The following is a 27,126-nucleotide window of genomic DNA, read 5'->3' on the forward strand; positions in this document are numbered from 1 at the left end:
GATGAAATGGTCTTGGGTTTGATTCCTGTCAAGGGCAATGGCTCAGGTTGTGGGCTCGATCCCCAGTAGAGGGCATGCAGGAGGCAGCCAATAAATGATTCCTCTCATCATTGATATTTCTATCTCTCTCTCCCTCTCCCTTCCTCTCTGAAATCCATAAAAATATATTTTAAGAGAAAGAAAAGAAGAGAAAGAACAAGAAAAAAAGAATGATTATGCTAGAATTAATGAAAATCTGTTTATCCATTTACTCTGTTTATTTTTTATTTTTACTGTTCAATTATGAAAAATATGTAGATCATACTAACTACTATTTCTAAGTGGTTACCTCAATAAGTACACATGAAATGTTTCTATCCAAGCCTACTAAAACTGTAGAATTTAGGTGTCAAAAAAAATCTAACAAAATGATGTGTTAGAAAAATACTAAAAATGCTTCTTTTAGATTCTATCAATAGCCTGGAAAAAAAGAGCTTTTTAATCCCTTATGGCTCTTCTCCAGAATAATCTCATTATTAAGCAAGTGGGTTTTTTTTAGCACTGAGCCATACATTAACAGTAATTATACAAATGCCTTTCTTTTCTTTTTCTTTTGGTCAGCCTATTTAAAATAATACATTCAGCTTTTTTACATTTCCTAAGCACTTATACCTCTTGTATTATTTTAAAAATTATGGTGGTCATTATTTTCCAACTTATCTAATGGGCCTTCACTGATTCTACAAAATTAATGAAAAATAATGTTCTCTGATTTCTATTTCTGTTTAGGCTTCTGATGGTTCATTTAATGGATTCACCCAGGTAAGAAATCAACTTGCTGGCAAAATCTATCATTGAGAATAATGCAGATTTTTAAAACAAGGACCTTAGTGTCACTGGTATAGCATAATGATTGTGTCAGCACAAAATTTCACTAATTACAAATTCAGTAATGGAAACAGTAGTATTCTCAGCATTGTACAGGTGTTTTGACCATTAAATGGGATATGTCCAATAGCCTAGCACATATTGAGTCTTCCATGACTGTAGTTAGCTATTATTAATGACTAGAGGCCCAGTGCATGAAATTCCTGCATGGGGGTGGTGGGGTGTGTGTCCCTCAGCTCTTTCCAATCTGGGATCCTTCAAGAGATGTCTGACTGCCCATTCAAGATTGGGCCTAAATGCACAGTCAGACATCTTTGACCACATGGGGGCAGCCATCTTTTGTGTTGGAGTGATAGTCAATTTGCATATTACCTCTTTAGTATATAGGATTAGCCATACCGTGGGCTCCTGCCTTCTACTGATTCCTCTACTAGAAACTAGAAGTTGTCCTGATCTGAGAGATCCACTAGATTCAACTGTTTGAAAAGAGGAGATGAGATCCTTTTGAACTGATTAAATTGGTCTTTAGAAAAATATACATTTTAGGAGCCTTTTTGTAAAGATTCATATGAAACATAGTACACAGAACCATCCCTCTTCAGTGGTTCTCCAGAAAGGAGCAAGTGGAAGATCAGCTATCATAGGTTGGCTCTCCAAGGCAGTATTTTCCTTGCAAATCCATGGGATAGGAGCCACAAGATGGACGGTCCCATTCACCCTATATGTCCTGACAGATGCACAGTTGTAACCCACATAAAAGGCAGACCAGATGGCCATGGAGCTCATGGATTAAGGTCAGGAAACCTTGAAGGGAAACTTCAAACAGAAGCTTGTCTGTGATCAGTACTTTGTCTCAGAATATTAGACATGAAAATTTTCAAATTTTAACTTTTAGAATTTCTTGATTCAAAAGTTTGATTACTTTCCCCCATGTTACCTATAAAAAGATAAAACCCACTCACACACACCCACACCAAAATACAGATACAGACATAGAGAAAGGATTGTGTACCTCTTCCATCTGCATAAAACTCTTAAAAGTTTGAGTCATAAGAATTATTCATTTCTCATTTAAAAATTTTTATTTTTATCAGTTATAACTTAAAGAGTAGAAAATTTTATGAGGGATTTTTTTCTTTTTAAAATATTTTTATTGATTTTAGAGAGGAAGGGAGAGGTTTAGAGAGAGAGAAACATCAATGATGAGAGAGAATCATTGATTGACTACCTCCTACATGCCCCTTGAGGATTGAGCCCACAACCTGGGCATGTGCCCTGACCAGGAATCAAGCTTTGATCTCCCAGGTCACATAGGTTGATGCTCAACCACTGAGCCATACAAGTTGGGCTAGAAGATTTTTTTATTTAAAAACTTTTGATCATCACATTCCCTCTCCATTTCCTGTTTCTTAGAGGTAAATATTTCACATTTTTTAGAACAGATTCTCTGGTTTCACATCCTCCATCCCCTCCTCCTCCCCATATGGATGCATGGCTTTCTTATAATGCTACTCTTTGATTTCTAAAGCATAATCTATTGACTCATTTCTCTGAAAGGTAAGGACATAAAAGCACTTTCATCCTCCTACCTTCCCAGTTCTCCTCTCCCCCCTGCTTCATGCCCTTCCTCTGATATTGTTCTGCCACAGCCATCTGGACAATCTGTGGCAATATTATAATTAAAATATAAATGCTATTAGTGCCCAAATCTTGAAGTTTTTAAGTTATGGTTCATCATTAACCTGTAGAAGTCACACTTAGGTAAGATAATAAGATTGCGTTTCCAACATTTAAAATTTTAAATGTGTGGTTCAAAGCCACTAAATTCTAAGTCAGTAAAGATGTCCAGAGGACAAGCTGGAGACCAAAGACACCCTGAGGACACTGCCCTTTACTTAATGTCTCTCGTGATAGCCTCATCTTCTGCTAGCTCAGATTTATGTTTAGAATAAATATAAATTTATATTTATATTTATTAAAATTACTCTTCACTTTTTGTTTTTCTGACTATAATACCAGTACAAAGAGACTTTTAAAAACTTTATAGTGTGCTTATTGACACAGTTGATGAAAACTAATTTAAATGATACCTTTGTTATTTTTTTTTAAACACTTAGCTAGAACCTTAATGCTTTTAATATTGAATTTTCTCCTTAATTTTCAGCCCCAGGACACTTCATTATTCACAATGCAGACAGACCAGAATATAATCTGTAACTTGGTAAGTTGATTTTGGTTTGTGTTTTGGAGAAGTTGATAGCTACTACCGAATGTTCTAAGGTTGATAAATCTAAGTCATCTCAAGCTTGAATATTCAGAATGTAGTTTCTACAGCCCCTCTTTTCTAGGAAATAGGAAGGAAGGCTTCTGAAAAATCTCAGTGTGACTTTGAATGTGACTGCTTCTATTTATAAAGGCACAGAGATTGCACAAATCCGGTCTCCTAATTATGAGCTTCAGTGGGACGCCATCAATCCATCAAGGATATGGATGTTTCCGCGTGAATATAACTTAAGCAACAGGATTGAAAATGAAATCAACTCAGGAATTCATGTTTCACATAGATCATTGCTTTTTCTTGAACCTGAAGTTACCTCATTTCTTATCTCCTATCTTTTTGTGAATTGTAGAAGTAATGCATAGTAGAGATGTGATTCCTACTTTGACAAGAGATAAGGTGACAGAAAAGATTAGCTAGAGAGTGAGTAGGAAGCAGTTACTCTTGATATTTGAGGAAATCCTACATGGTGGACGTTGCAGTGAGCATTTCTAGCTCAGTAATAAAGTTAAATGAAGAAACTTGAGTTATATCACTTGTTTCTCATTGATACACTACAGGAAATTTTGCATCTTTGAGGATTAGTGCATAGGGCTATTTGTAGCTCACTGGTCTTCCATGGAAAACGTGTATAATTATCCCAGCTCCTGGCTTTTACATTGGGAGCTTGGAATTGGATTTAAGTAGAATGAATTTTTGGTTTTAGATTATTATACTTCTAAGTAAGGAATTCTGTTCTGAGAAGTTTGTCATAACAGTTCATTTGATATGTTTTCAAAGGCAAATGTGTCCCTAATAGGATTGTCATACTTCTGCCTTTTAGGTAACCAAATGAAAGGTAGTCTGTGTGGCTTTCAAATAAAGATTGAAATGTTTAAAATACAAATTACATTGGTGTTAATAATGGCACCAGAAAGACTCAAGTTTTAGGTTTATTGGCGGTTCTCAGCCTGGCTGATGATACTGATACTGGAAGACTAGATTTTTCACTGTCAGTTGTGAATGGGTCAAGAAAAATGGGGAAATATTGGTATAAAGGAAAGACAATGCATCATAAACTTACACCTATTACTTTGATACCCCCAGCTGGTGTAGCTCAGTTGTTGAGCTTCAATCTATGAACCTGGAGGTCACAATTCAATTCCCAGTCAGGGCACATGCCTGGATTATGGGTTTGATTCCCAGTAGTGGGTATGCAGGTGGCAGGTGATCAATGAGTCTCATCATTGATGTTTCTATCCCTCTCTCCCTCTCTCTTCCTCTCTGAAATCAATAAAACTATTTTTTAAATTTAAAAAAAGGCCAGTCATAGAATCCAGTGGTTTTTAATTTTCTCTGAGCATCTTCCTACTGCCAACAGCTGACCAACGAACTTCTTGCCCCTTTTCCCTGCTCTTGACATGTAGTCTCTGAAGCAGGTATCTTGCACCTTCTTTCCACTGGGAAACCCAGCTTGTCATGCCCAGCGTTGCATGTGCTGCAGGCACTGGCTCTCCCTGTGGGGAACTAGGAAAGCACAGTGAACCTACATCTCCTGGTGAGATGTGATTCGACAGGATGTTCCCAGGAGCAGGACAGGTTCCCAACATTTGGTCATTGACTGTTCCGAGCGAGGTGGAGGTTGAAGTTGGTAGTCAGCGGCACCCCTTCCAAAGCCTGCATTGCACAGCCCCACAGCACATTCTTTGAGATGTTGGTTTCAACCCTTGGAATCTGTCCACTTTGCCAGGGGCTCAGAATTACCTCCTTGGTTCTTTGCAGTTCTCACCACATTAGTTCTCCCAAGATTGGAGAAGTAAGACTAGAAGACAAATGACATATTGGAATGTGACTAGACTCTTAGGCCCACTCTTTGGTCCATCCCTCTTCCTCTGCATCGACTCACCTTCCATCTTCTCACAGAGGAGATCAGAAGGTGTGAGCCAAGTTTACACTACTGGTTTTGTTCTACAAGAATATTTCCATTTCTGAGACTCTGAATTAAAGCATTGTGGCATTCTGCTGTCATAATAAATGTGAAGAGCATCCTCTCCTCTCATGTATGATGATGGCTAATTGAGCAAATGATAGGAAATTATTACCAGTGCTCCTAACTGGGGAGGGCAAGGATTCAACCCATTTGCAATGTCTGTCACAGGATGCAGCCTTACGAGAAAGGGGTTGAACATGGGCACGATTCTGAAGACTGTTTTAGATCTTTTTCTGAGATATCATTCCCAATTTGTCTGGGTTTTTCTTTCTATCTTGACAAAATATTTACAATTTTACATTACCTTAGAAGGAATCAAAGGGCAACTTGTGTTTCCAAAGTTGAGTAGCTGATTTTATATACAATCGTGTTGTATCCTGTTTCACCCTTACTCATCATTCGGTGAGTTATAATCACTTACTCCCCTGAAATTTAGGTGTTGAGTGGCAATGCTGTGTTGTATACCTGGTGTGACATTATAGGGGAAATGTGACTTGTGGAGACATATTTGGTTCTCCTTCCTCTTCACGATATACCCCTGTTGCATTGTTTGACCTCAGCAAGCAAATGCAATTCGACTCGTTTATACTAGTAAACTCACCCTACTTACCTTGCCTTACCCAAAACATCAAAACTACTTCAGACTTCCAAGAAACCCAGGCTCTGATGTAAATCATTTATTCATTTTAAGCTATCTTAACTTTTATTTTTAAGGCACATGGTACGCATTTAACTCATCTTTTGAAACTTCTCTTGGCTCCGTAAAGGGCTTCAGACTTATTCATCTCATAGAATCAGCTCCCAGGGCACAGCCCATCTGCATGTGGATCTCTTGGTGGTTTGTCAGGTCGCCCTGCCTGTCCTTCGTGTGTAGGCCATTGGATAGTGTGCTCTCAAAGAAAATCATCTTGACTTACAGTATCTGCTGCTATGCAAACTTGTTCCATTATGAAGATAATTCTTTTGAGAGAAATCTTTTCCCATGAAGAACTCCTGAGTGTATATTGGTTGAATTTTATTTTACTCTCTCATAAAAATTGTATCAGAATGCCTCTGAAAAACACATAAAATATCACATTTCTGCACACTTATCTACCAATGCATCCTTCCTTTTATTCTGTCCTTAAAGAGAAAGACATTATGATCTGGGATGCATCGAAGTAGAGCATGTGGTGGGGACCAAAAGACAAATAGCTTGTTTATCTAACACTAAGCTATTCATTATTCATTTCCTCTAATCTCAGCATAACTTCCCCATCACTTCCCTGTGGAAGTTGTCTTGATGAGCTTAGGTGGGGGCATAGAACTAAAAGTGACCTTTGATTGCTTATGGTGAGTATCTGACAGAGTTACTGATTTCTCCACTCAGAGTACTAATGGTGACTTCTTGGTCCTCTAAAAAACACTCTAAAACTCTTACAGTTTAAATGTTTTGATGGAAAAAGAAAATCTTAATGTGCCCTCAACTGGCCACCCATGCAGTCAAAAAGAGTCCTGCTAAATAAATATGCTTATTTATATTAATCAGAATTGAAAAGGAGAACACTTTCAGTAGCCATAGTAACATGCATTGGCTGTGGTGTTTTTAATTGGCCCATTATTATTTAATATTGCTAATTTTAAAACCAAAGCAGTCTAGAGCTAAGAGACTGTAGGAGCTGGAATCGGGATGATGTCTATGCATAGATGTCTATGCAACAGCGATGAAAACCTCCCTGTTGGCCACACAATTAGAAAGTCTAATTGATACCACGGAGATTACTATCATGTGTAAGTTAATGCATTTGGATTTACATGTTGGGATGACTGCTCAATTTTCTGGTGTAACGCCTATCGGTAGGTTGGGAGGTCCCAGAATTGTGTGTGCCCTGTGAGCTCTTCCTCACTTCTTCCAGCTGGCAATGGTGGCTCCAAAGACCTTCTCTCTCTCTCTCTCTCTTTCTCTCTCTCTCTCTCTCTCTCTCTCTCTCTCTCTCTCTCTCTCTCTCTCTCTCTCTCTCTCTCCTCTCTAGCACTCTAGCATCTCTTATAGATGCCATAAAAAGTCAGTAGCCAAAATGTTGTAAGTAAAATGAATACCCAAAATGGTAAGTCTTGGGTAAGTCTAACTTCAAGGGAAATGACAGTCCTTGGTGATGGTAAAAAAAAAAAAAAAAAAAAAAAAAGAGGTTGGCAGTGTCCATTCCTAGATTTTCCAGTTCTGTAAAGGCCCATGATGCCAAGTGTAGGGCTTTTTCCCAGCACCGATTTGGTGAAGCTAGTTGCCTGTGGGACGATGAAGGAAGTCTTAATTGTCCAATATTCTGTACTGCTCTCTATTCATGTGTTACATCTTTTACCTCTAACCCTCAAAACAAACTGAAAGGCTGAGTCTGAACAGGCTCCACCAACAGAGCCGAAAGCAGAGGAGCCCCTGGCCGCTGCACCTGCTGAGGACACCCAGGCTGAGGAGCCAGAGGGGGCAGTGGTGAGCACCACCTCCCTCCCACCCTCCGCCAGCAACCCGGCCACAGCCCTGCTCATCTCATGATCCCATTTCTCCCTCTCATCCATGTTTCATTTGAGCTAAATCACCTCCATACCCGACATGTCTCCATGGGTTCAAATAACCTTTGTTCCTTTGACAGTGAAACTCTACTTTCTTTTATTTTTGAAAAGAAAAACATCCAGAGAACTGATCTTTTCTACCTTCTTTAAAAAGGAAGGGTGCCTTGATTCTTTCTGATACTCTCCCATTCGTGGTAGGGAGGTTGTAGAAATTGCAAATAATCAAAACTATTAATGCAGTGCTCTACCTTCGACTGCTAGAGATGTGCCTTCAATTAGAGACCAACCTGCAGATATATATGATAATGATAATAATTTCGTTGGTGTGTCTACAGATTGATTTCTTACCGTATTAGCTGTGTAGGGTGGTTAAGGCCAATGAAAGATCAAAATCCACGAATCTATAAGGATTCCTGTGTGTGCAGAGTTGCTCACAATCAAGTCTGGTGCTGTCTCTGCTCCATGCAACCATATATCACACCTCATCGCAAACTGGGACAAGCTCTAGATACACCATGTGGAATTGGATTGTATAACACCTGTGAAAGCATAGACTAATACCAAGAAATTTTAATTCGAAATACCAATGGAGAGTGAAACGCTTAATTATGAAATGCAGTTAAATGTTTCCCAAGTCTTTTAATCGGGGTGCTGTTTACAGAATCTGTACAAAGATGAAAACCAGTCTCCCTGTTTCCCAACATTACATGGCCTGGGTGAAATAATGAGAGAAATGAAAGGGATGTTTCTTGCTATTGGTGTTCTAGGTAATTTTGCTGGGAAAAAGAGTACATCATCTACCAAATCTACAGTTCGTTAATTAGTAGAAAAATAAACAATAGGGCAAGATAGTGATGGGAAATACAAATGAAGAATGACTCAAGAAACATAATTTTATTTTCCACTGAAAGACATAGACTGGACCAAGTCCTGAAGGAGAAACAGAAATGCCTTCTGCTAGACTGAGTTCCTCCTGGAGTGCCTCTGGCCGGACTTAGACTGGGGAGCGCTGACTCCCTGCTTCTGAACTGTCACTCTCAGAATCACAGAGATCTCAGTAACCCAATGCCAAGGGTGCATTTTCACATGGTGCCAGAATAGGATTTTGTCCACCCACCTTAGCCTTAACAAAGGAAGGGAAAGACACAGTTGGATTTTTTTTTTTTTTACTATGGTTTAATTAAGAAGAGAATTGATTTTAAACATTCTATGGAGCCTGGTTGGTGTGGTTCAGTGTTTGAGCATCAACCTATGAACCAGAAGGCCACTGTTCGATTCCCAGTGAGGGCATATGCCCAGGTTGTGGGCTCGATCCCCAATAAGGGGTGTGCAGGAGGCAGCTGACCAATGGTTCTCTCTCATCACTGATGTTTCTATCTCTCTCTCCCTCTCCTTTCCTCTCTGAACTCAATAATATATATTAAAGCATATGGATGATACCAGAAACATAAGGAGATGTTGGATAGGTTCAGATATTGATTTATAAATTACTTCAATTTTGAAAAGTTCTCATTAAATCTTTATTTTGAATAGCAATCCAAGCTTCATCTTCACCTGTGCTTTTAAACCACATTGATTCCATGCCCCAGACTATTGGATGTAAGGCTTACTGTTCATAATGCCCATGATTTTGTACAAGGGTATTTGATGTTGTGCAATAGATTGGAGATGTGAAATAGACAAGTCCATGTGTTAAATACAAGCTTGACAGTTGATTCTTCATGATTCCATTTCTCACCCATCCTAAGTTTTTGTTTTCTCATAATCCAAGTTCATTGTTTTCCCAAATCATAGTGTTAGTAGCTACCAAGTACCTACTATATCATACTGACTATTATATAAAGATCTATAAACTTTTTAACCATGGGTGATAATTAAAATATTTAATAAACTTTATGGTACAACCATCACTAAAACCAGCTTCCCTAATGTTTGGTACAGAGATGTTTGGAAGAATTCTTCATTCTCAAAAATCTTATCCCCTATAGATAGGTGAACTTCAGAAAGATAAACATTTTAGATTCCTTGTGAAGTACAAGGCAAACTGGAAAGTCGTATGACGGATTCAGGCACCTGCTGAGACTCAGAGATGCTGTAAGAACAGCACATACAGAGCTCACTATGTGAGCCACCCTCTCCAACGAGAAAATGTTTATTTTTTTCATCCTTGTATCGACTGAAAACTAATAAAAGGGGGCAGCTTACATCAGTTCAATTTTCCTAAGCTCATTAAAAATGACTCTCTTCCCTGTTTTTAAAATCGGCATCCTTGGGTGAAGTCAATTCTTCCTCATGTTCTCTCTTCTGCTTAAGAAAGTAACATCACATAGAATGTATTTTTGTTCTCTAATGTAGACTTACAGCTTTGTCTGGCCACAGTAACAGGAGTACATTAAAAACTATTTTTTCTAAGGAAGGTCTCTTCCATTGCTAGATGTGTGATGTTTGGTTATAAAACCATAAAAATCTCCACTGTGTCCCAAGCATTAATTAAGAGGCTGGCTGTGGCTGTCATTAGTCAAGATTGGATTGGCTTGGCCTTTCGAGGTCATCCTTTTTGCCGCTGAAATGTCACCACGCAGTTATTACTTTGAGTCTTGACAGAATTCGTTTTATGTAAGGTGAAGTTTGTGGTTGTTTTTTTTTTTTTTTTTTTTTTTTTTTTTTTTTTTTTTTTTTTTTTTAAGAGGCAAATGTAATTTCAAACAGGAAATTTTAACAGTGGTTCTCAAAGAAACCAGGGGCTTTCAAGAAAAGGTTAGTTATTACATTTGTGTTTGTTGTTTTATTCCTCCAACAGCTGTCATTGTCTTTAGTTTGTTCTACAAAAACATGTTACTGGTGTATCTGCAAGATGCATTTTAAAAACCAACACTTGCTACTTCTCCAGAGGGTTCCACGTTCTAGAAGCAATGACCCCCCCCTCCCACGTTGAGGTGGTTCTTACTGGTTACTTCAACAACCAGTCCTTGCTCAGTCCCCATCTCTTGAGTTTGCCTTGACTTTGCTTCAAAACGCACATCCACTTTTCCTACACACTTCTCCCACACACTTTGCAAATAGGTCCCCAGTAAAAAGGTTAATGTTTTAATACGTGTTGTTATTAGATATTCTTCCATGACCTTAAAGGCCAGAATAACCAAAAATTCACTACCTGTGGCATTTCTGCAGCAGATCTTAATTTTTAAAGAAGGTCTGGAGTTAATGCTGACAGATGTTGCCATGACAACACTGCCGCCAGCAGCAGAGCTGTGCTGGGATCTGGCTGCTGTGTGTTTATGATGGGGCTGCAGGCTATACCAGGAAAATAGATTGAAAAAGATGATTGAGATGAAGGTCGGGGGATGGGGGGGGAGAGGGGATATCCACAAAGTTTCTTATTAGAAATGAAGCGCATAGATGTACCAAATGAAGTGTGTCATAGGAGGTTCTTTTGAAAGGAACGCCAGTGGAGGCCGGTGTTTCCTGGGAGAACTCACCCTCCGGTCACACTGAAGGAAAATTATGGCCTTCAGTGCTTTAAATACAGTGTTCATAGAGAGGAGGTCTAGCTGCCAGCCTGTTTTTTTTTAATTAATTAATTAATTAATTAATTTATTTATTTATTTAAATTATTATCTGTGTACATATTTTAACATTGTCCCCCCTTCCCATACATAGCCTCCCTCCCCAGAGTTTTGTATCCATTGGTTGTACTTATATGCATGTGTACAAGTCCTTCGGTTGATCTCTTATCTCCCCCAGATCTCCCTACCCTCCCGGCTGTAATTTGACAGTCTGCTTGTTGCTTTACTGTCTTTATATCTGTCTTTTGGTTCATCAGTTTATAATGTTCTTTAATATCCATAAATGAGTGAGGTCATGTGGTATTTCTCTTTCATTGACTGGTTTATTTCACTCAGCATGATGTTCTCTAATTCTATCCAGGTTGCTGCAAATGATGAGAATTCTTTCTTTTTTATGGCAGCATAGTATTCCATTGTGTAGACGTACCATAGTTTTTTGATCCAATCATCTGCTGACGGGCACCTAGGTTGTTTCCAAATTCTAGCTATTGTAGATTGTGCTGCTATGAACATAGGGATGCATATATCCTTTCTGATTGGTGTTTCTAGTTTCTTGGGATATATTCCTAGGAGTGGGATTACTGAGTCAAATGGGAGTTCCATTTTCAGTTTTTTGAGGAAACTCCATACTGTTCTCCACAGTGGTTGCACCAGTCTGCATTCCCACCAGCAGTGCACAAGGGTTCCTTTTTCTCCGCAGCCAGCCTGTTTTTAATACAGGAATCTTTTCTTGGGGCTGTAATGACCCTAGTTCTGTGGTCAGCAAACTGCAGCTCACAAGCCAAATGCGGCTCTTTGGCCCCTTGAGTGTGGCTCTTCCATAAAATACTACAGCCTGGGCGAGTCTATTTTGAAGAAGTGGCTTTAGATGAAGCTTAAGTTTAAACAATTTGGCTCTCAAAAGAAATTTCAGTCATTGTACTGTTGATATTTGGCTCTGTTGACTCATGAGTTTGCCGACCACTGCCCTAGTTGTATCTTGCACTTTTCTCTAAAATGGATCCTGAAGAAAAAATACAATTGCTAGGATTTTCAGACAAGTCAAGAGCTCAAGTTGGATCCAGAATACGAGATAAGCAGCAAAAGCCAGGGCGGCCTGTAGCCACAATTCCCACTGTGACATGATCTTTCTTGGTTACATCCCAGTAGGACTGTGGGGGCCACTCCAGCTCCAGTGCTAACTGGTGGAGGAATCAGAACTGAAACTCAGATCCCCAGCTCCATCTCCAGTGCTACTTCCCATTTGTCACATTTCCCCACTTGTAAAGTGCAAGCATTGGGCCCTCGCTGGTTTAGCTCAGTGGATAGAACATCAGTCTCAGACTGAAGGGTCCCAGATTTTATTCCGGCCAAGGACACATACCTTGGTTGCAGGTTCAATCCTGATGTGCCTCTCACATTGATGTTTCTTTCTCTATCTCTCCCCCTCCCTTCCAGTCTCTCTAAAAACCAATGGGAAAATATCTTTGGGTGAGGATTAACAAAAGTAATAATAATAATAAAATAAAATGCATCGTGCTAGATGAGACCAGGGCCCTTCAGCTTTGGGCACATATTCACCGCTAACATATTCACCATAAACATAGCTGTGCGTGTCCAGGTACTGCCTTTCTAAGCATCCTCGGTTATAACTCTGCAATACAATGGATAAAGCCAGGAGGAGATTGAGTCACCTTCTTTTCCATGTCCCCATTCTCTACATATCTTTCTAAACAATGAAGTCTAAGGGCCTTGTTGCAAAAATAACATAGTGAAAGTCTACCCAGCCAATCTCTTCTCGGTGTTTTTATCGTAATTTGCTATTAACGAAGAGGGATTTTATGACATGCTTGCTTAGATGCTCAGATGCTACATGTATTTGAGTGAAGAGAGATTTTACTTATAATCTATGAATCACACTTTGAGGAGCAGCATTCCCAGTGTGTAAGTGAATGTGCTGGCTGTTGATAAGAACACACTTGAGCTCTCTCTCTCTCTCGAACGCCTCTTGTTGGTATTGGGAGTTGCCAGTAGGAAGCAGTGGGTCCCTGGCGGCACTCCGGGTCTCAAGATCCTTGTGGAACTCTGATTGTTGACTTGGATGTGGGTTGGTGTGAACAAAATCACAGAATTTAGAGTTAAATGCTTCCAATTCTGGTTTACTGGCTGTGTGAGTTACTTCAACTGTCAGTCTTATTTGACTTGTCTAGGAAATGGGGATATGATCCAATAGGGTTGCTGGGTGAGTGATGTGCTGTGAATGTCAAACACCTGGGAGATGCCTGAACAGCTGTAGAGTCACAGTCAATGTCAGTTTCCCTCACGGGCTGCAATATATTGAAACTGTCAGGCAGAAGCCTGGCTGTGGCTCAGGAAGATTACACTCATTTTGGGGGCACATTGGAGAGCCCAGAATTCAGTGATCTTTCAGCTGAGCGCCTCTGCCAAGAGCAAAGGTCAGAAAACAGATGCTCTCTGCCTCTGTGCCCTTTAGCCATGGAAAAACCATGTCTTAGCTAAAATTTAAAAATATACATATCTTGTATTCTCTCCTTATCACTTGTGGCATTTACCCTAGGAGAATTTTAATGAAATGAAGTGCATCCAGGGCACACATATTAGTAAATGAAGGTTGTATGAGAAAACTGAAAGTATTAAAGAATAAATCACAAAAATGATATCAGATTCACTCTGACCAAGTATTTTTTTTTTCATTTTAATGCTCATCATTAAATATACAAAGGAAGTCAAAACTTCAATAGTACCATATTCTAGAAATATTAGGCAAGCCTGGGAGAATTTTTCACAAACCAAGGCATGAAATGGTTCTTAAAGTATAATAACTAAGCCTGGTATGGAGAAGTATGTGAAATTTTCACCCATCCCCACCCGGGATAGCAGACATCTGGCATCAAGGGCCGCCCCCTTAGTGGAGAGGCAGTTTTCTGACGTGATTGTCATAACCCCATCACTTCCCACCAAAGAGACTGTTGAAGCTGAGTGGTAAAGCAGTCAGATCTGATTGAGAAAGTGAGAATTGCTCACCATTTCCAAGATGGCTCCCTGCTGACCCTTGTGATTTGCAATAGTCTGGGACTTGAGCACCCAAGTAAACACATGCCTAAGGGCAGCTAGAAAATGTTTAAATTCCTCTTTGCATTACATGTTTTTCCCTATAAATATATTTGGTCAACAGATAGTATATAGTTTTGGCAGAAGATAAGATAACGGTGTATCTCTTAACATTTGGAGTGAAGAGGAAAAGACAATAACATTGAATAACAAAGGCTTGAAATACTTTGCATGGTTTCAGTCCCCTGGTATCCCTGAATAATACATTAAAAAATAGTCACGAATCATGTTTTTCCTAGCAAGGAAAGTCTAGAAAACGTTTTTTTGATGTTGTTTTCTTTTCTAAATCTACAAATAGTTAACACATTGGAGTGCATAAATATAATAAGAGAGGAATAACCCTTTTACTAAAATCTTTTTCAATCTTGCCTTGATTTTATCTAGAGTTAACACTTAATCTGAGCAAAAGGATTCTTGTTTCGCATTGTATTTTAATGTTGTTCTATTATTGCAGCCAGTAAATATGCTGTGGAAATACTTTGGTAAGAGCAGAAAATGTGGCACAGATCCCAGACATAAAGGGAGAATTGGGCACCACTGATTATCAGAGCAAAGCCAGAGGCAGAGAGAGAAGGGGATCTAGGCAGTGGGCACGCCTCTCTTTCTGCAGGGGTCTACAGGCTCTGTCAAACCTGACTAGAGACATTAGTCATCACTCATGGACTCAGAGAAGGATGGAGGGCTATTAATTTATTCCCTTCCCTAAGTAGGTCATTCAAATTGTTTGCTTTTTCCCCTCCCTAGTCAAGTGGCGGTTTCCTTGGCACCCTGACTCTACCAGCATTGTTAATGTCAATATTTTTGTGATTTTTATTTGCCATCATTCTTATCAACCGTTTTTCTGCATGTTTTATGTCCCTGTGTGTGTGAGAGAGAGAGGGAAGGAGGGAAAGAGAAAGGAAAGGAGGGAGGGAGGAAGGAAGGGAGGGAGGGAGGGAGGGAGGGAGGGAGGGGGGGGTTAGGGTTAGGGTTAGGGTTTTGCTCAGTGGATAGAGTGTCGGCCTGTGGACTGAAGGGTCCCAGGTTCGATTCTGGTCAAGAGCACATGCCCGAGTTGCAGGGCTTGATCCCCAGTAGTAGGGGGCGAGCAGGAGGCAGCCAATCAGTGATTCTCTCTCATCATTGGTGTTTCTATCTTTCTCTCCCTCTCCCTTCCTCTCTGAAATCAATTATATATATTTATATATATTTCTGTTAACATAATATTAATTTTAATCCCCAAAGTAAAATATTGTATTATAGAAAAGTGTACTCTGCATCAGGTTACTTTTACATAGTCTATTGTCTGTAAATTTGAGTCAGAAGAAAGATTTAATATATATATATATATATATATATATATATATATATATATATATACATATATAATATATAATATATAATTGATTTTTTACAGAGAAGAAGAGAGCGGGATAGAGAGTTAGAAACATCGATGAGAGAGAAACATTGATCAGCTGCCTCCTACACACCCCCTACTGGGGATGTGCCCGTAACCAAGGTACACACCTTTGACAGGAATTGAACCTGCGACCTTTGAGTCCACAGGCCGACACTCTATCCACTGAGCCAAACCGATTTAAAAAAAATATATATTTTATTGATTTTTCACAGAGAGGAAGAGAGAGGGATAGAGAGTTAGAAACATCGATGAGAGAGAACCATCGATCAGCCGCCTCTTGCACACCCCCTACTGGGGATGTGCCCGCAACCAAGGTACATGCCCTTGCCCGGAATCGAACCCGGGACCTTTCAGTCTGCAGGCCGACGCTCTATCCACTGAGCCAAACCGGTCCCGGCCCAAACCGATTTTGTCAGAAGAAAGATTTTTAATGCTTTGCGATGAGCTGTAGGTGTGTGGTTTGTATTTTCCATCTCCCATTTCTGATTTCCATTCTGTGGGCACCCCCCCCACCTCCCTTTTCATATTCTGGGCCTGACAATTTAATATCTGAAACATTTAAGCTTTCCAGACTTAATAGGACAAACTGGGTAGAATTTATTTGATAACGGAAAGGACTGTCTAATGTTAATCACACCAGAAAGAAAAATCAATTTTTTGAAATATGTGCCCTAGGTACATTATACAAGATCAATCTAATACTCTGCTTCTTACTCAGTCTTTCTGATTTGAACCACTCAAATCAGATCAGCCTCGCTGACATTTCTCTTGCTAAAGACTCGGACTCCACAACCAATTTGTTCAAAATTAAACTTCGACTGTATTTTCTTCATTTCATTATTGCGTGTTTTAAGCACTGCTTAACCTTCCTCTTTTGACTGATCCAACCCCAGAAACAAAATTTCCCTTTTTTTCTATTATACTATTCCTAGTAAAGGACCCAAAATCTGATTTGACTTTTGATTATAATGAATATCTGATAGTAAATATGATTTTTTATTCATTCCCAAGAAGTTTCATGAGAAAACTCCCTAATTCCCCTCCTCCTCCCCCACCCCCCCTCCCCCCATGACTGTGATTTAGCTTCCGGGACCTTCCCCATGCAGATTTTCAAGTTTATGCTGAAATGCAGTTTTTCTAAATTCCGACTTTGCATGGTGAGGAGGCTTTTCATTTCAAATGACTAAACAGAAAAGGCTAGTGGAGGGCACCCCCTCACACACACCTAGAAAGTCATCTCTCAGGGTTGGCATCTGTCCCTTCCATTCAAATTCCATTTGCCACAGCTGACTGCAAGGAAGGCAGAGTGGATGCCCAGGAAAAAAGAGGAGTCGGGCTGGCTGGTGTGGCTCAGTGGTTGAGTGTCAACCTATGAACGAAGAGGTCATGGTTCCATTCCCCGTCAGGGCGTATGCCTGGATTGCGGGCCTGATCCCCAGTGTGCAAGAGGCAGCCAATCAATGATTCTCTCTCATCATTGCTGTTTCTATCTCTCTCCCCCTCTCTCTCCCTTCCTTTATGAAATCAATAAACATTTATTTTTTAAAAAGAGTTGGAGTTTTGCCGAACAGTTGGCAGCCTGCTGGCTATACCTAAAGCCTGGGCCTTAGGACACTATAAAGAAAGCTTCACAGTTTGATGAGCTTCAGCTGAGGGGAGAGAAGAGCGGGCTGAGTCTGACTCACTGAGACCTTGGAGACACCTGTTGGTTCTGGTTTGCAGATCCCACCTGGAACAGATACTGATGTGACGGATGCTACCTCCGTGCCGGCAGCAGAGGGCGCCCCAGCAGAGGAAGCAGAAAAGGAGATGGAGGCAGCGCTCCCTGCTGGGGAAGCAGCAAGTTTAGAGGAGCCCAAGATGGAGACAGAAACTGCAGAAGTCCCAGACAGTGACAGATGTCAACTAGAGGAACAGGAAGCAGCAGCGCCTCAGGTAAGTGCCCGGTGACGTGGAGGTGCTGGGGAGATGTGCCCGTGGGAATGCTCTGTCTATTGGTTAATGGCCATAACTCTTGGATGCTGAATAGGTTTGTAGCCATTTTGTGAATGCTGCTCAGTATTCTAGGGTTCCACTTAAGCCCCCAGGGCTACGGTGACTAGGCTGAAATTGAGCACAGGTAGAGGTAAAGGAAACTATGGAGAAAAGAATGAAGCACAGATGACAAAAAAAAAAAAGAATGGAGGCAGGAGAAGGGAGTATAATAGACTCACAGGGTGGCTGTGTGGATTATGTAAGAAAAAGGCCATAAAGTGCTTAGCCTGGTGCCAATCACATGCTGAGAACCCCAATAGTAGTCGTTAAATCACGTTACTATGATTATTTGTGGTTTTTATTATTAGAGTACCTCCACATTCACCCCACATTAGGCTTCTTTTACCAAAAGCCCATCCTTAGGTTGCACGTTCAAAAGGAAAATTGGTCACGTGAGCCTTCGTCCTCATACGTGAAGCTGGGCTTTGCCCCAGGTCGGGCTTTCTGAGACACGTGCTCAGAGGCAACACAGCCCCTACTCTGTGACTGTGGCCTCAGGCCCTGAGGCCAGAGCAAGCACAGCTCCTCACAACTCCATGCCAGGATCCTCTCCCTTCTAGAAGGTAACAGAGAAGAAGTGAGCTTAATGAATGCTTTCCATTCTTCTGATTACTTTACTCATCATAAACGCCCAGAAGTCTCTCCAGGGCTACTCAACGTTTGAAACTGAACGGCCCCTTTCCTCCCACTAAAAACACAGCGAGTAGCCTTGGTGTTTGGAGAAAGAACTTGTTGAAAGAGTGTATTATTTCCTCCAAATTGAAGAATGGAAGTGCTTTCGTCCACTGATGCCTGAGGCGATATAGAAATCATTATTATTGTAATCTGAAAAGCCATAACTATCTCCAGATGTCCATTATGTGAGCTAAATCCACCTCTCCCTCCTTGCTCTCACCTTTGTCAAAACGTAAGGGGGAGGCCGTGATCCTTTGGCCAACTCCCCGGACAGTGGAGTGTTGGAGTGGTTGGCGGGAGTCCTAATCCCAGAAAGGAACTGGGGTGTGGCTCTGACCATAATCAGCAAATGGGCCACGTCTGTACCAACCAGGTGGCTTCAGGCTCTCTGGGAGATCCAGGAGGCTCTGGGAGAAAAGCAGGTGGGCTATGGCAAGAATGAGTCCATCCTTGGAATCTCACTGCAGGTCCTTTCAGGACTGTCCTCTCCACCCGCCATGGCTCCACCCCTCCCCGGCGTCTCTTATCCCTCCTCCCAGTTTACGCAGAAACCTCACTCTTACCAGACTGGATGGTTGTTCAAGGAACCAGCAACTAATCCTACGAAGGAGACAGAGAAAGGAGGAAGGTCCTGCAAGGCGGAAGGCCCCAGGGCCAGAAAGCCTAAATCGGGTTTTGGGGAACCGCAGGAAGGTCTTTGAAATGAGGGTGCCACGGAGGGTGTGATGGGGAGAATGTTTCCAAAGGATCACCACGCTTTTCTTTCCTCAGGAGAAGGTCATCCCTTCTGTCATCATAGAGCCCGCTTCCAACAACGAAGAGGAGGGAGGACACGAAATAGCGGCAGGTGCAGAGCCCAAGGAGGCGACTGAAGACCCGGCTCTCTCAGGCCCCACCAGTGAGATGCCTGCGCCCGCTGCTGAGCAGAAGGCCCCTGAGGACTCCCAGCCCGAGCCCTCTGCTCTGCCTGCAAGCCAGGCCTCTCAGGAAGTGCCTCCCGGCTTTCTCTACAAGGTCTTTCCATTCTTCATTTTTAAATCCAGTGGCCAGTCGTCCTTCCTTTGCTTTGAGGCCCTTCAGCTCACACCTTTGGCTTCCGATGTTCATTTTTAGTTTTTGCCGCACAGACCTTTTTTCTGCACTGCTTTCCCCTCCCTCTTGACATCACATGGCAACAGGGCAGGGTTTCTGTGCTGTGGGCAAGGGAACTACAGTGATGTCTTTCCATGTTTAGCCAAGGATAGTTCAACGCTACGCCCCTTGTTAGTGAGTGGGTTCCTGCCTTCCACCTGAGTGCCCTCTGCTCCCCGCAGAGCTCCGTGGGGGCCTCCAGCCCTGGGCTCGCCTGCTCCCAGCTGGATTATACGCACCTCGGAGGGCAGGACACAGGAATCACCCATTTAACTCTGGCAACTCTGGCAGGACACAGCAGGGAGCCAATATGTATTTTAAAAGAAAGAGGACACATATGTTAATGGACTTCTATGAAAAGGAAGAGAGAAACCAGGCCAAAATTTGTGGGCAGGAGCTCTTGCTCAGAGAGGCCAGCAAGTGGTTCCATAGAACCTTTGTGCATTGAAGGGCCCTTACAAAAACCAGCCCAGCAGATACTAGAAATACAGGCTTCAACCACGTGGGAAAGGCAGCGAATCCTCCGTAATAGAACATTGTCGGGAATTAAAAGTCCCATCGTTCGGTTTTACATGTCGAATTTCAGGTCTTGGTCTTTTAAGAAGTATTAAATTTTTGATTGTTCGTGTGGGCGGGATTGCCTCGTCATGATCTTTTTCTTCTCTCTGCTTCTTAGTCAGTACCTGTTGCTGCATCCTATGGGATGGGGTGGGTATAGTGGATTTATGAATGAATTATGTGATGAAAACACTAAGCCTGTGGCAGGTGAGGGCATGTGTCCCACCGTGTTTTGTGTTACAGAACAAGGAATCAGGATGCAGGGTGCCACCGGAGGCCGGGCCCAGCTGGGCCCTCTGACCTCCTTACTGGCCACTTCACTGCCCACCCCCACCCCCTCTGGGTATCAGTATTCTCATCAGAAAAACGAATTTGGGGATAAGAGTAACTTCCAGCTCTGACATTTTATGATTCTACATGCAAACAACACATTTTAAGAGCTGATTATTTAATCTCATGGGTAGGGGAGGGAGGGGCACGGGAGAAATAAACCTGGGTGTGATTATAGATCGTTATTTAAGCTGCATAATGGGGCTCATCTTACTCTTCTACTTTTTAAAAATTTTCTATACTCAAAGTTAAAAGAAATCTTTCCAAAAAGGGAACTAGAAATAGATTGTCATGTTTAAAACGTAGGACAGGGAAAGAAGGAAGTGTATTTGCAAGAGACTGGACACAGGACTTGATTAAATCCTGATTTCATTATAACATGCAAGCCACAGTTTTCCCAATGCGACAGAAGCTGTGGTTAGAGGAACATTCAGCTAGGCATTTTCAGTTCAGGTTAAAAAAACAAACCATAATAAAGCATCTGTGATAGATAATTACATGCAAATCTCTAGCAAAATTATGATGCATTAAACTAATGCACAGCGTTTGAGCTCTAGCAGAAGGCATTGCATTACTAAATATGCGTCCAAGTGGCCCAGTTTCCGCATGCAAGAATAGGATGTGTTAAGTAAAGGAGAGGATTTCCTTTCTGCCTTCAGGAGCCTTCTCCTCCCCTGGGGAGGTACAGGTCTTCCTTTTTATCAGCTTGGAGATGCCATTGAGATGCCTGCAGATCCTCGGACTGTGAGAGTTTGACCTGTTTTTCTTCCTCACATTATTCAGTTCTTTTACAACCTTGCAGGTGGAAGCACTGCACGATTTCGAGGCAGCAAATTCTGACGAACTTACCTTACAAAGGGGTGATGTGGTGTTGGTGGTCCCCTCCGATTCGGAAGCTGACCAGGTAAAGGCTGAGATTGGAAAGGGCAGTAAGCTCTGTTGGTTTTTGCCTAAGGTTCATTTGGGCATGGTGACTTCCTGGAGCCGTTTGCATTTTCTGAGATGCTGCAGGCCACTTTGAAGAGGATTTAAGGGCTTATGACAACAGTATATCACGAAATTTAGGTTTGGGATGCTATTACATTGTTTATTTTTTATATAAATAGTTGACTTTTGTCAGTCAAATTTTCCTGCTTTTCTCACCTGTAGAAATTTTCTTACAGTGGGTAATTCATTATAGAGTCTGGATTCTGTTTTCTATCTCTGAGGTTTACTTCTTGTAGCAGGCATTCAAACCACTGGATAATTACCTTGAATCCATGGAAGTTTGTTTCACTCACTTTGTTAGAATGGGTCTGTTTCAGGTTTGCCATACTCTTAGGATAAATTCTTAGTCCTGGATCATTGTCTCTACCTCTAAGACATGCCCCATCTGGAATTTCAATAGAAATTCTGATGGGTTGATCAAGCCCTCTAACTTGATGGCATTTGAACTCTAAATTCTGCCTTCCCACCACTCATTTGAATCATCTTTTCCAGCCTTCCTGCTTTCCCAAGGCCTCTTGGGGGTCCCACTTATGCATTCATAGTTTGGGGGCAGCTCAGGATTTTAGAGAAGCTTCTCTGTGTATTTGGGGCACTTTCTCTATATGTCTCTTTTTTCAAGACATCCCCCATAAAAGTACAGCTGCTCCTCAGATCTATCCTCTGAATGCCCTGCATAACAACGACTGAGGAGAACCCCCAGGGGAAAGGCTGTACTAGCACAGATCCCACCTGCTCAGCACCCTACTTCCAAGAGTTAAATTGTCTCTGATGTCTGCCTGCTTTTGGTTACTCTCAGTGCCTTCAAATGGTTGTTATATAGGTACAACCCCTTTATTTATAACAATCCCATTATATAAACGTACATTTTATAGTATATATTTCATAACTAATAGTCATTTCTGTATTAAAATAGTTGCCTATATCTATACATATTAGGTCTATAAAAACATATAGTTTTTCTAGTGCTTAGAATTGCTCTGTGCAGAAGCATTTGTCTGCTACAAGCTATTTTACTATTACCAAAACTGGAAATTCTTAATCTACCACATAGTTTAAATAGTTAAAATTTAATTTTCTATTTGCCTCAGCTAAAGATTGATACTGGTTAGTAATAGTTCACTTTACTATATAAATTTTATTTCAGGATATACGTCTTGCAATTTATCTTTTTATTACATTTATTTTTATTGAGAGTATTACAGATATCTTGATTATAGGTTTATGCCAGTCCTTTACTTTTGTTCTTTGTTGAAACAGTTTTAAAGTGCTTGACTCTACTTGGCACCATTAGATTTTCCACTCATTATAAATAAAGTTAAATATAAAATATAGATACTTGCAGAGAAAAATGTGGCCTTTTGTGTGCTTACCCAATAAATTTCATTAAAAATAAAATAGAAAGAAAATATTTAGTTACCACCTTTTACTTTATGTATAACTTTGTCCTTCACACATATAACATCATCATTTAAAAAAGAATAATTTTGTCATCACCTAGGATATTATCAGTTATTTTATTGTCAATTTTTCCCACTGTTATTTTTTTCTGCCTTCAGAAATTGGCCTGTCTAAATGCTTATATTTCTTGTCTCTATAGCAGCATCAATTTATGGTCTCAGATTATATCACAAGAGAATGTATTCAGCTCCTTTAATTTTTGAGTTCCCATTTATCTGATGTACTTGAAACTTCATTGGGAATTGGTTCCGATTAAATCTGGCCATCCTTCATCTTAAGAGGGATCTCTCTCATGTGTTGGTTAACATAATAAAGATAGCCATGCCCCACTAGCTTTGCTTGTATGGACTGTATGTTCACGTTGTTCCTTCAGCTCAGCTTCAGCTCAGCTCAGAATGGGCTTATTTTCATAGGCAAAGACAGATGGCCATCTCCGTTTCTCAGTTTTACATGCCATCTCCTGTGCTGTATGACTATATATGGATGGGCTATTTAACCTTTCTCTGACTAAGTGTCTGCAGTTCCACAAAATAGACACATGTTTATAAACAGTGATCTATAAAGAATATACGAAGGTTTCCAACAAGAATATCATGACAACAAACTGCTTTGTACTTTATATAAACTTGAAAAATATATATATGATAACAGCAACCATAACACAGCAGTAACATCCGGCTACTTTTCTAGCCATTACTATTGGATCAGCCTAGGATGTGGTGGTTTACTTAGGTTACAAGATGTGAGCTGGGGGTAAGGATGACAGAGTTGTTTTTTTATTAGCAGGTGGTTCAGGATGAAATCCAAGAACTTGGATGGCCTTGCCAGCACTATATTCTAATCTAGCCTTTTGATCATCGGGACCCCCAGGGCAAGAAATGTTCCTGTGCATAACATCTTCTTACATGTATCCCTCTCTTTGTGCTGGCTATTATTCCTTTTTAAAAATATGTATATATTGAATGGATTTTAGAGAGGAAGGGAGAGAGAAATAAGGACAGAAACATCAATGATGACAGAGATCATTGACTGGCTGCCTCTGCATGCCCCGTACTGGGGATCGAGCCCACAACATAGGCATGTACCCTGACTAGGAATCTCCTGGTTCATAGGTCAATGACCAGTGACCTGTTAGCTCATAGGTCGACGCTCAACCACTGAGCCACACTGGCTGAACTTTGCTGCTGTAACTCTAACCCTTTTCTTTTCCTGGACAACTCAAGTCATACTCCAGTTGCCATCCATCAGCTATAGTTTATACAAAATTATAATATTAATAGCAACCTTCCGTCAGCCTCCCCACTGACCTCAGCACAGCAGTGGACATGTAACGTAACATGTTGGTGCAGAGCCACAACACTGACTACACGGATTGCTTTGTTTCACTGTTGGCAGTGTGGGTTTTCCCCGTGGCTGGACCTTGAAAGGCCTGTCTCTGTCTTGCAGGACGCGGGCTGGCTGGTCGGCGTGAAGGAATCGGACTGGCTCCAGTACAGAGACCTCGCCACCTACAAAGGCCTCTTCCCAGAGAACTTCACCCAGCGCCTGGAGTAGGGCCAAGGGCATTGCAGAAAGAGCCTGGCGTTGAGGTTTTTAAACCTTCTTGAAAACCTGAAGAGTTCACTTCTGCTATTATGCTCCTAATGACTTGCAGGCTGATGCCAGATACAGGTTGGAAGGCTATATCCACGGAGCATGTGTGCAAAAAAAAAAAAAAAAAAAGTGTAAGAAAAGAAAAAAAAAAAAGCAAATGAAGGAGAAAGTCCTCCCTGGTTCCCCTGTGATTCAGAACAAGTTTGTTTGTGCTTTGTCCGAGCTGTGGAGACTCTTGTACTTGACCCCCCTCCCACCAGTTCTAAAGTAGCTTTCTCCAGACCAGAACCTTAACTCTGGGCACCAGGTGTGTGGTGTGAGGTGCTGCCCTGCAGAAGCCGTGCTGAGTGATCCTGTAGTGCAAGATGGTTTCCTTCTGGGGCGGTGTGCCCCCGTGCCACGCCCCTTCTCTCTCTCTCTCTCTCTCTCTCTCTCTCTCTCTCTCTCTCTCTCTCTCTCTTACAAGTTTACTGTGTTTAAAACGAAACTGCTGCAAAAGTTTTCAATGTTCTTTTCCGACACACCTCTGTCTTTCTCTCTCTTTACACACACATATATATAGACATATATATGGACATTGTGCACGAGCTAGTTCCCATCACTCCCGGACCTATGTGTATGCACAGAAGGCATATACATAGCTGCTTTCTTTCCATGGTAGCCCTTTGCCTCCCCGGTGTCATTGGTACATGCATTGCTCTTATTCTGTCTGGCATTGCATTGCAGTTTTTGCCTCAGAACAAAGCCAGCCATCCCATTGCCAAAACAGTCGACAGTATCTGTGTCCGTAACGCGCATCGTTCTGGGTGCGATGACAAGAGGCAGGTCAGAGCTGCTGTCCCTTTGGAGAAAGGCAGAGCCTGATTCCCTGCATGTCCGGCTGCTGTGGCTGGAGGCAGGCTGGTCGGGATGAGCAGCGAACTTCCTAACGTCGTCTGCCTTTAAGAGATTGGCTAGAGATCGGGGCATAGAAACCCACCCCAAAAAGAACACTTCAAAATAAGCTCCTCTATATTTCCACCTCCTTCTATTTATGCGATTCCACTTCACGGATTGTCCTAAACTAAGGTATGCTGTATTCACAGATCATCTGTAACGATAATGTTCTCAGTGCTGTCATTCCGAATAAACCTTTGGTCCGCTCCAGCAACTACCTCGGTTCCTTCTGATGAGTCATTTGTTTTTGGAAAGCTGGTCTCAGTCGGATTCCCTACTGTGTTATATTGGAGTTGTTATTTGTGCAGAAATCTGCTTGTGACTCTTGGTTGTGCTCCATGGCTCCTTCCCTTCTCCCTCCCTTTCATTCTGGTGATTGCTGGTCCCTGGCCGTCCCCGCGGCTGACAATCACTACAGCACAAATAACAGCTGCGGACGGAGGCCCCGCAGAGGTGGCGGCTGTGGCCCCCGGTCTGTGTATCACAGAAAAACCTGACGACCTTCATAATCAGCGATTTCTTCTCACACCAGCCTCATTTTTTTTTTTTGGTCACCTTTCTTTTTGACATATTTATGTGTGTAGGCACATTAAAAAGAAAACTAGATCAACGGGATCTCTTCCATGAAGAGAATTTTCACAGCAAAAACCTTTCATTTCGTGTAGATGCTTTTCCTGCCAGTGTAATTCTAGACACAGTGGAAGCTGATCGAGGATACCCATGGCTAGACTTAGGATTTTGGTACGTATTCATGATTCACGGTTTGACTTCTCCGGGTGGGTTCCTGACGTTGATGTTTGTGTTGATAGGGAAAAAGCAATGATCCACCTGAGATTTTGGGGGGCTAATGTCCAGGGAAGCTGGATCATCATGAATGCTGGTCCAGCGCAAGAAAAGAAGGTGCACGGCCCAGCAGCACAACTGATGACTCAGCAAACAACATGCAGCATTGCCCAGCATGTCATAGAAAAGCCATCCCTGGCATTGAGAGTTCTCAAAAGAGCTTGAAAGCTAAGATTGAAAAAGCAGTTCTTACGATAAATGCACCTGATGTTCCACAAAAATCATTCATTGTCCCACCTCCTGGAGCAGTTCCCCTGGTGTTTCTCTGATGCTCCCCCCCTTCTCCCCCTCCTCTCCCCTGTCCCCCATAGCAGGTCCCAAAGTGAACAGCTTGGCAGGGCACAGCTCCTTCACCTGTGATATCCCTGGAGGAATTTAACAAGTTCTTCCAGGATGACATGCTTTCAATGAGCTGCTTCGCCTTCATGTGTAGCCTATGAAAGACTTTATAACACCAAAAATGTAATCAGATTATTTGTCTCAGGAATTTTCAGGATCCTACATTTTCCAAACCAGTGAAAATTCAGAGGGGGAAGTGGAAGCGATGGGATGGTGGTATTCTCCAGAAATGTCTATGGACACGGAATAAGCATTCTTTTCCATTTCAGTGCATTTCCTAAGGGACCTGTGAGTGGTTAGTTTCGAGGAATTCCTATGGTTACTAGTGTGAAAGGTCCTTCCATATCCCTTTCTCAGTTACTCCAATTCAAGTTCTCAGGCCACCAATCCACCTTGTGGCACGTCACCTGACCACATACTGGTGAGTTTGTACCGTAGTTATGCTTTATTACAAAGGGCCTTGACCCCAGAACCCTATCCAGGCCTCCTCTTTGTATTTTAAGAT

General features: G+C 41.6%; 1 protein-coding gene across 4 annotated transcripts in view; it reads left to right on the forward strand.

Annotated features, from left to right (window-relative positions):
- AMPH (amphiphysin) overlaps window positions 1–25,658 on the forward strand; it is a 117,050-nt gene extending 91,392 nt beyond the window's left edge. For 2 of the 4 annotated variants that reach the window (XM_084896415.1, XM_084896417.1), the window contains 7 exons: window positions 769–801; window positions 3,032–3,088; window positions 7,480–7,581; window positions 17,460–17,672; window positions 19,218–19,460; window positions 21,268–21,369; window positions 24,357–25,658. In XM_084896415.1, coding sequence (XP_084752541.1) covers window positions 769–801; window positions 3,032–3,088; window positions 7,480–7,581; window positions 17,460–17,672; window positions 19,218–19,460; window positions 21,268–21,369; window positions 24,357–24,464 — 858 coding nt within the window. In that variant the 3' untranslated portion in view covers window positions 24,465–25,658. The remainder of the gene's footprint in view (window positions 1–768; window positions 802–3,031; window positions 3,089–7,479; window positions 7,582–17,459; window positions 17,673–19,217; window positions 19,461–21,267; window positions 21,370–24,356) is intronic. The other 2 variants (XM_084896416.1, XM_084896418.1) reach the window with 1 other exon arrangement.
- Window positions 25,659–27,126: the final 1,468 nt, after the last annotated feature.

This window comes from Pipistrellus hanaki (genome assembly GCF_964339955.1).
Source record: "Pipistrellus hanaki genome assembly, chromosome: 10".
NCBI classification, from domain to species: domain Eukaryota; kingdom Metazoa; phylum Chordata; class Mammalia; order Chiroptera; family Vespertilionidae; genus Pipistrellus; species Pipistrellus hanaki.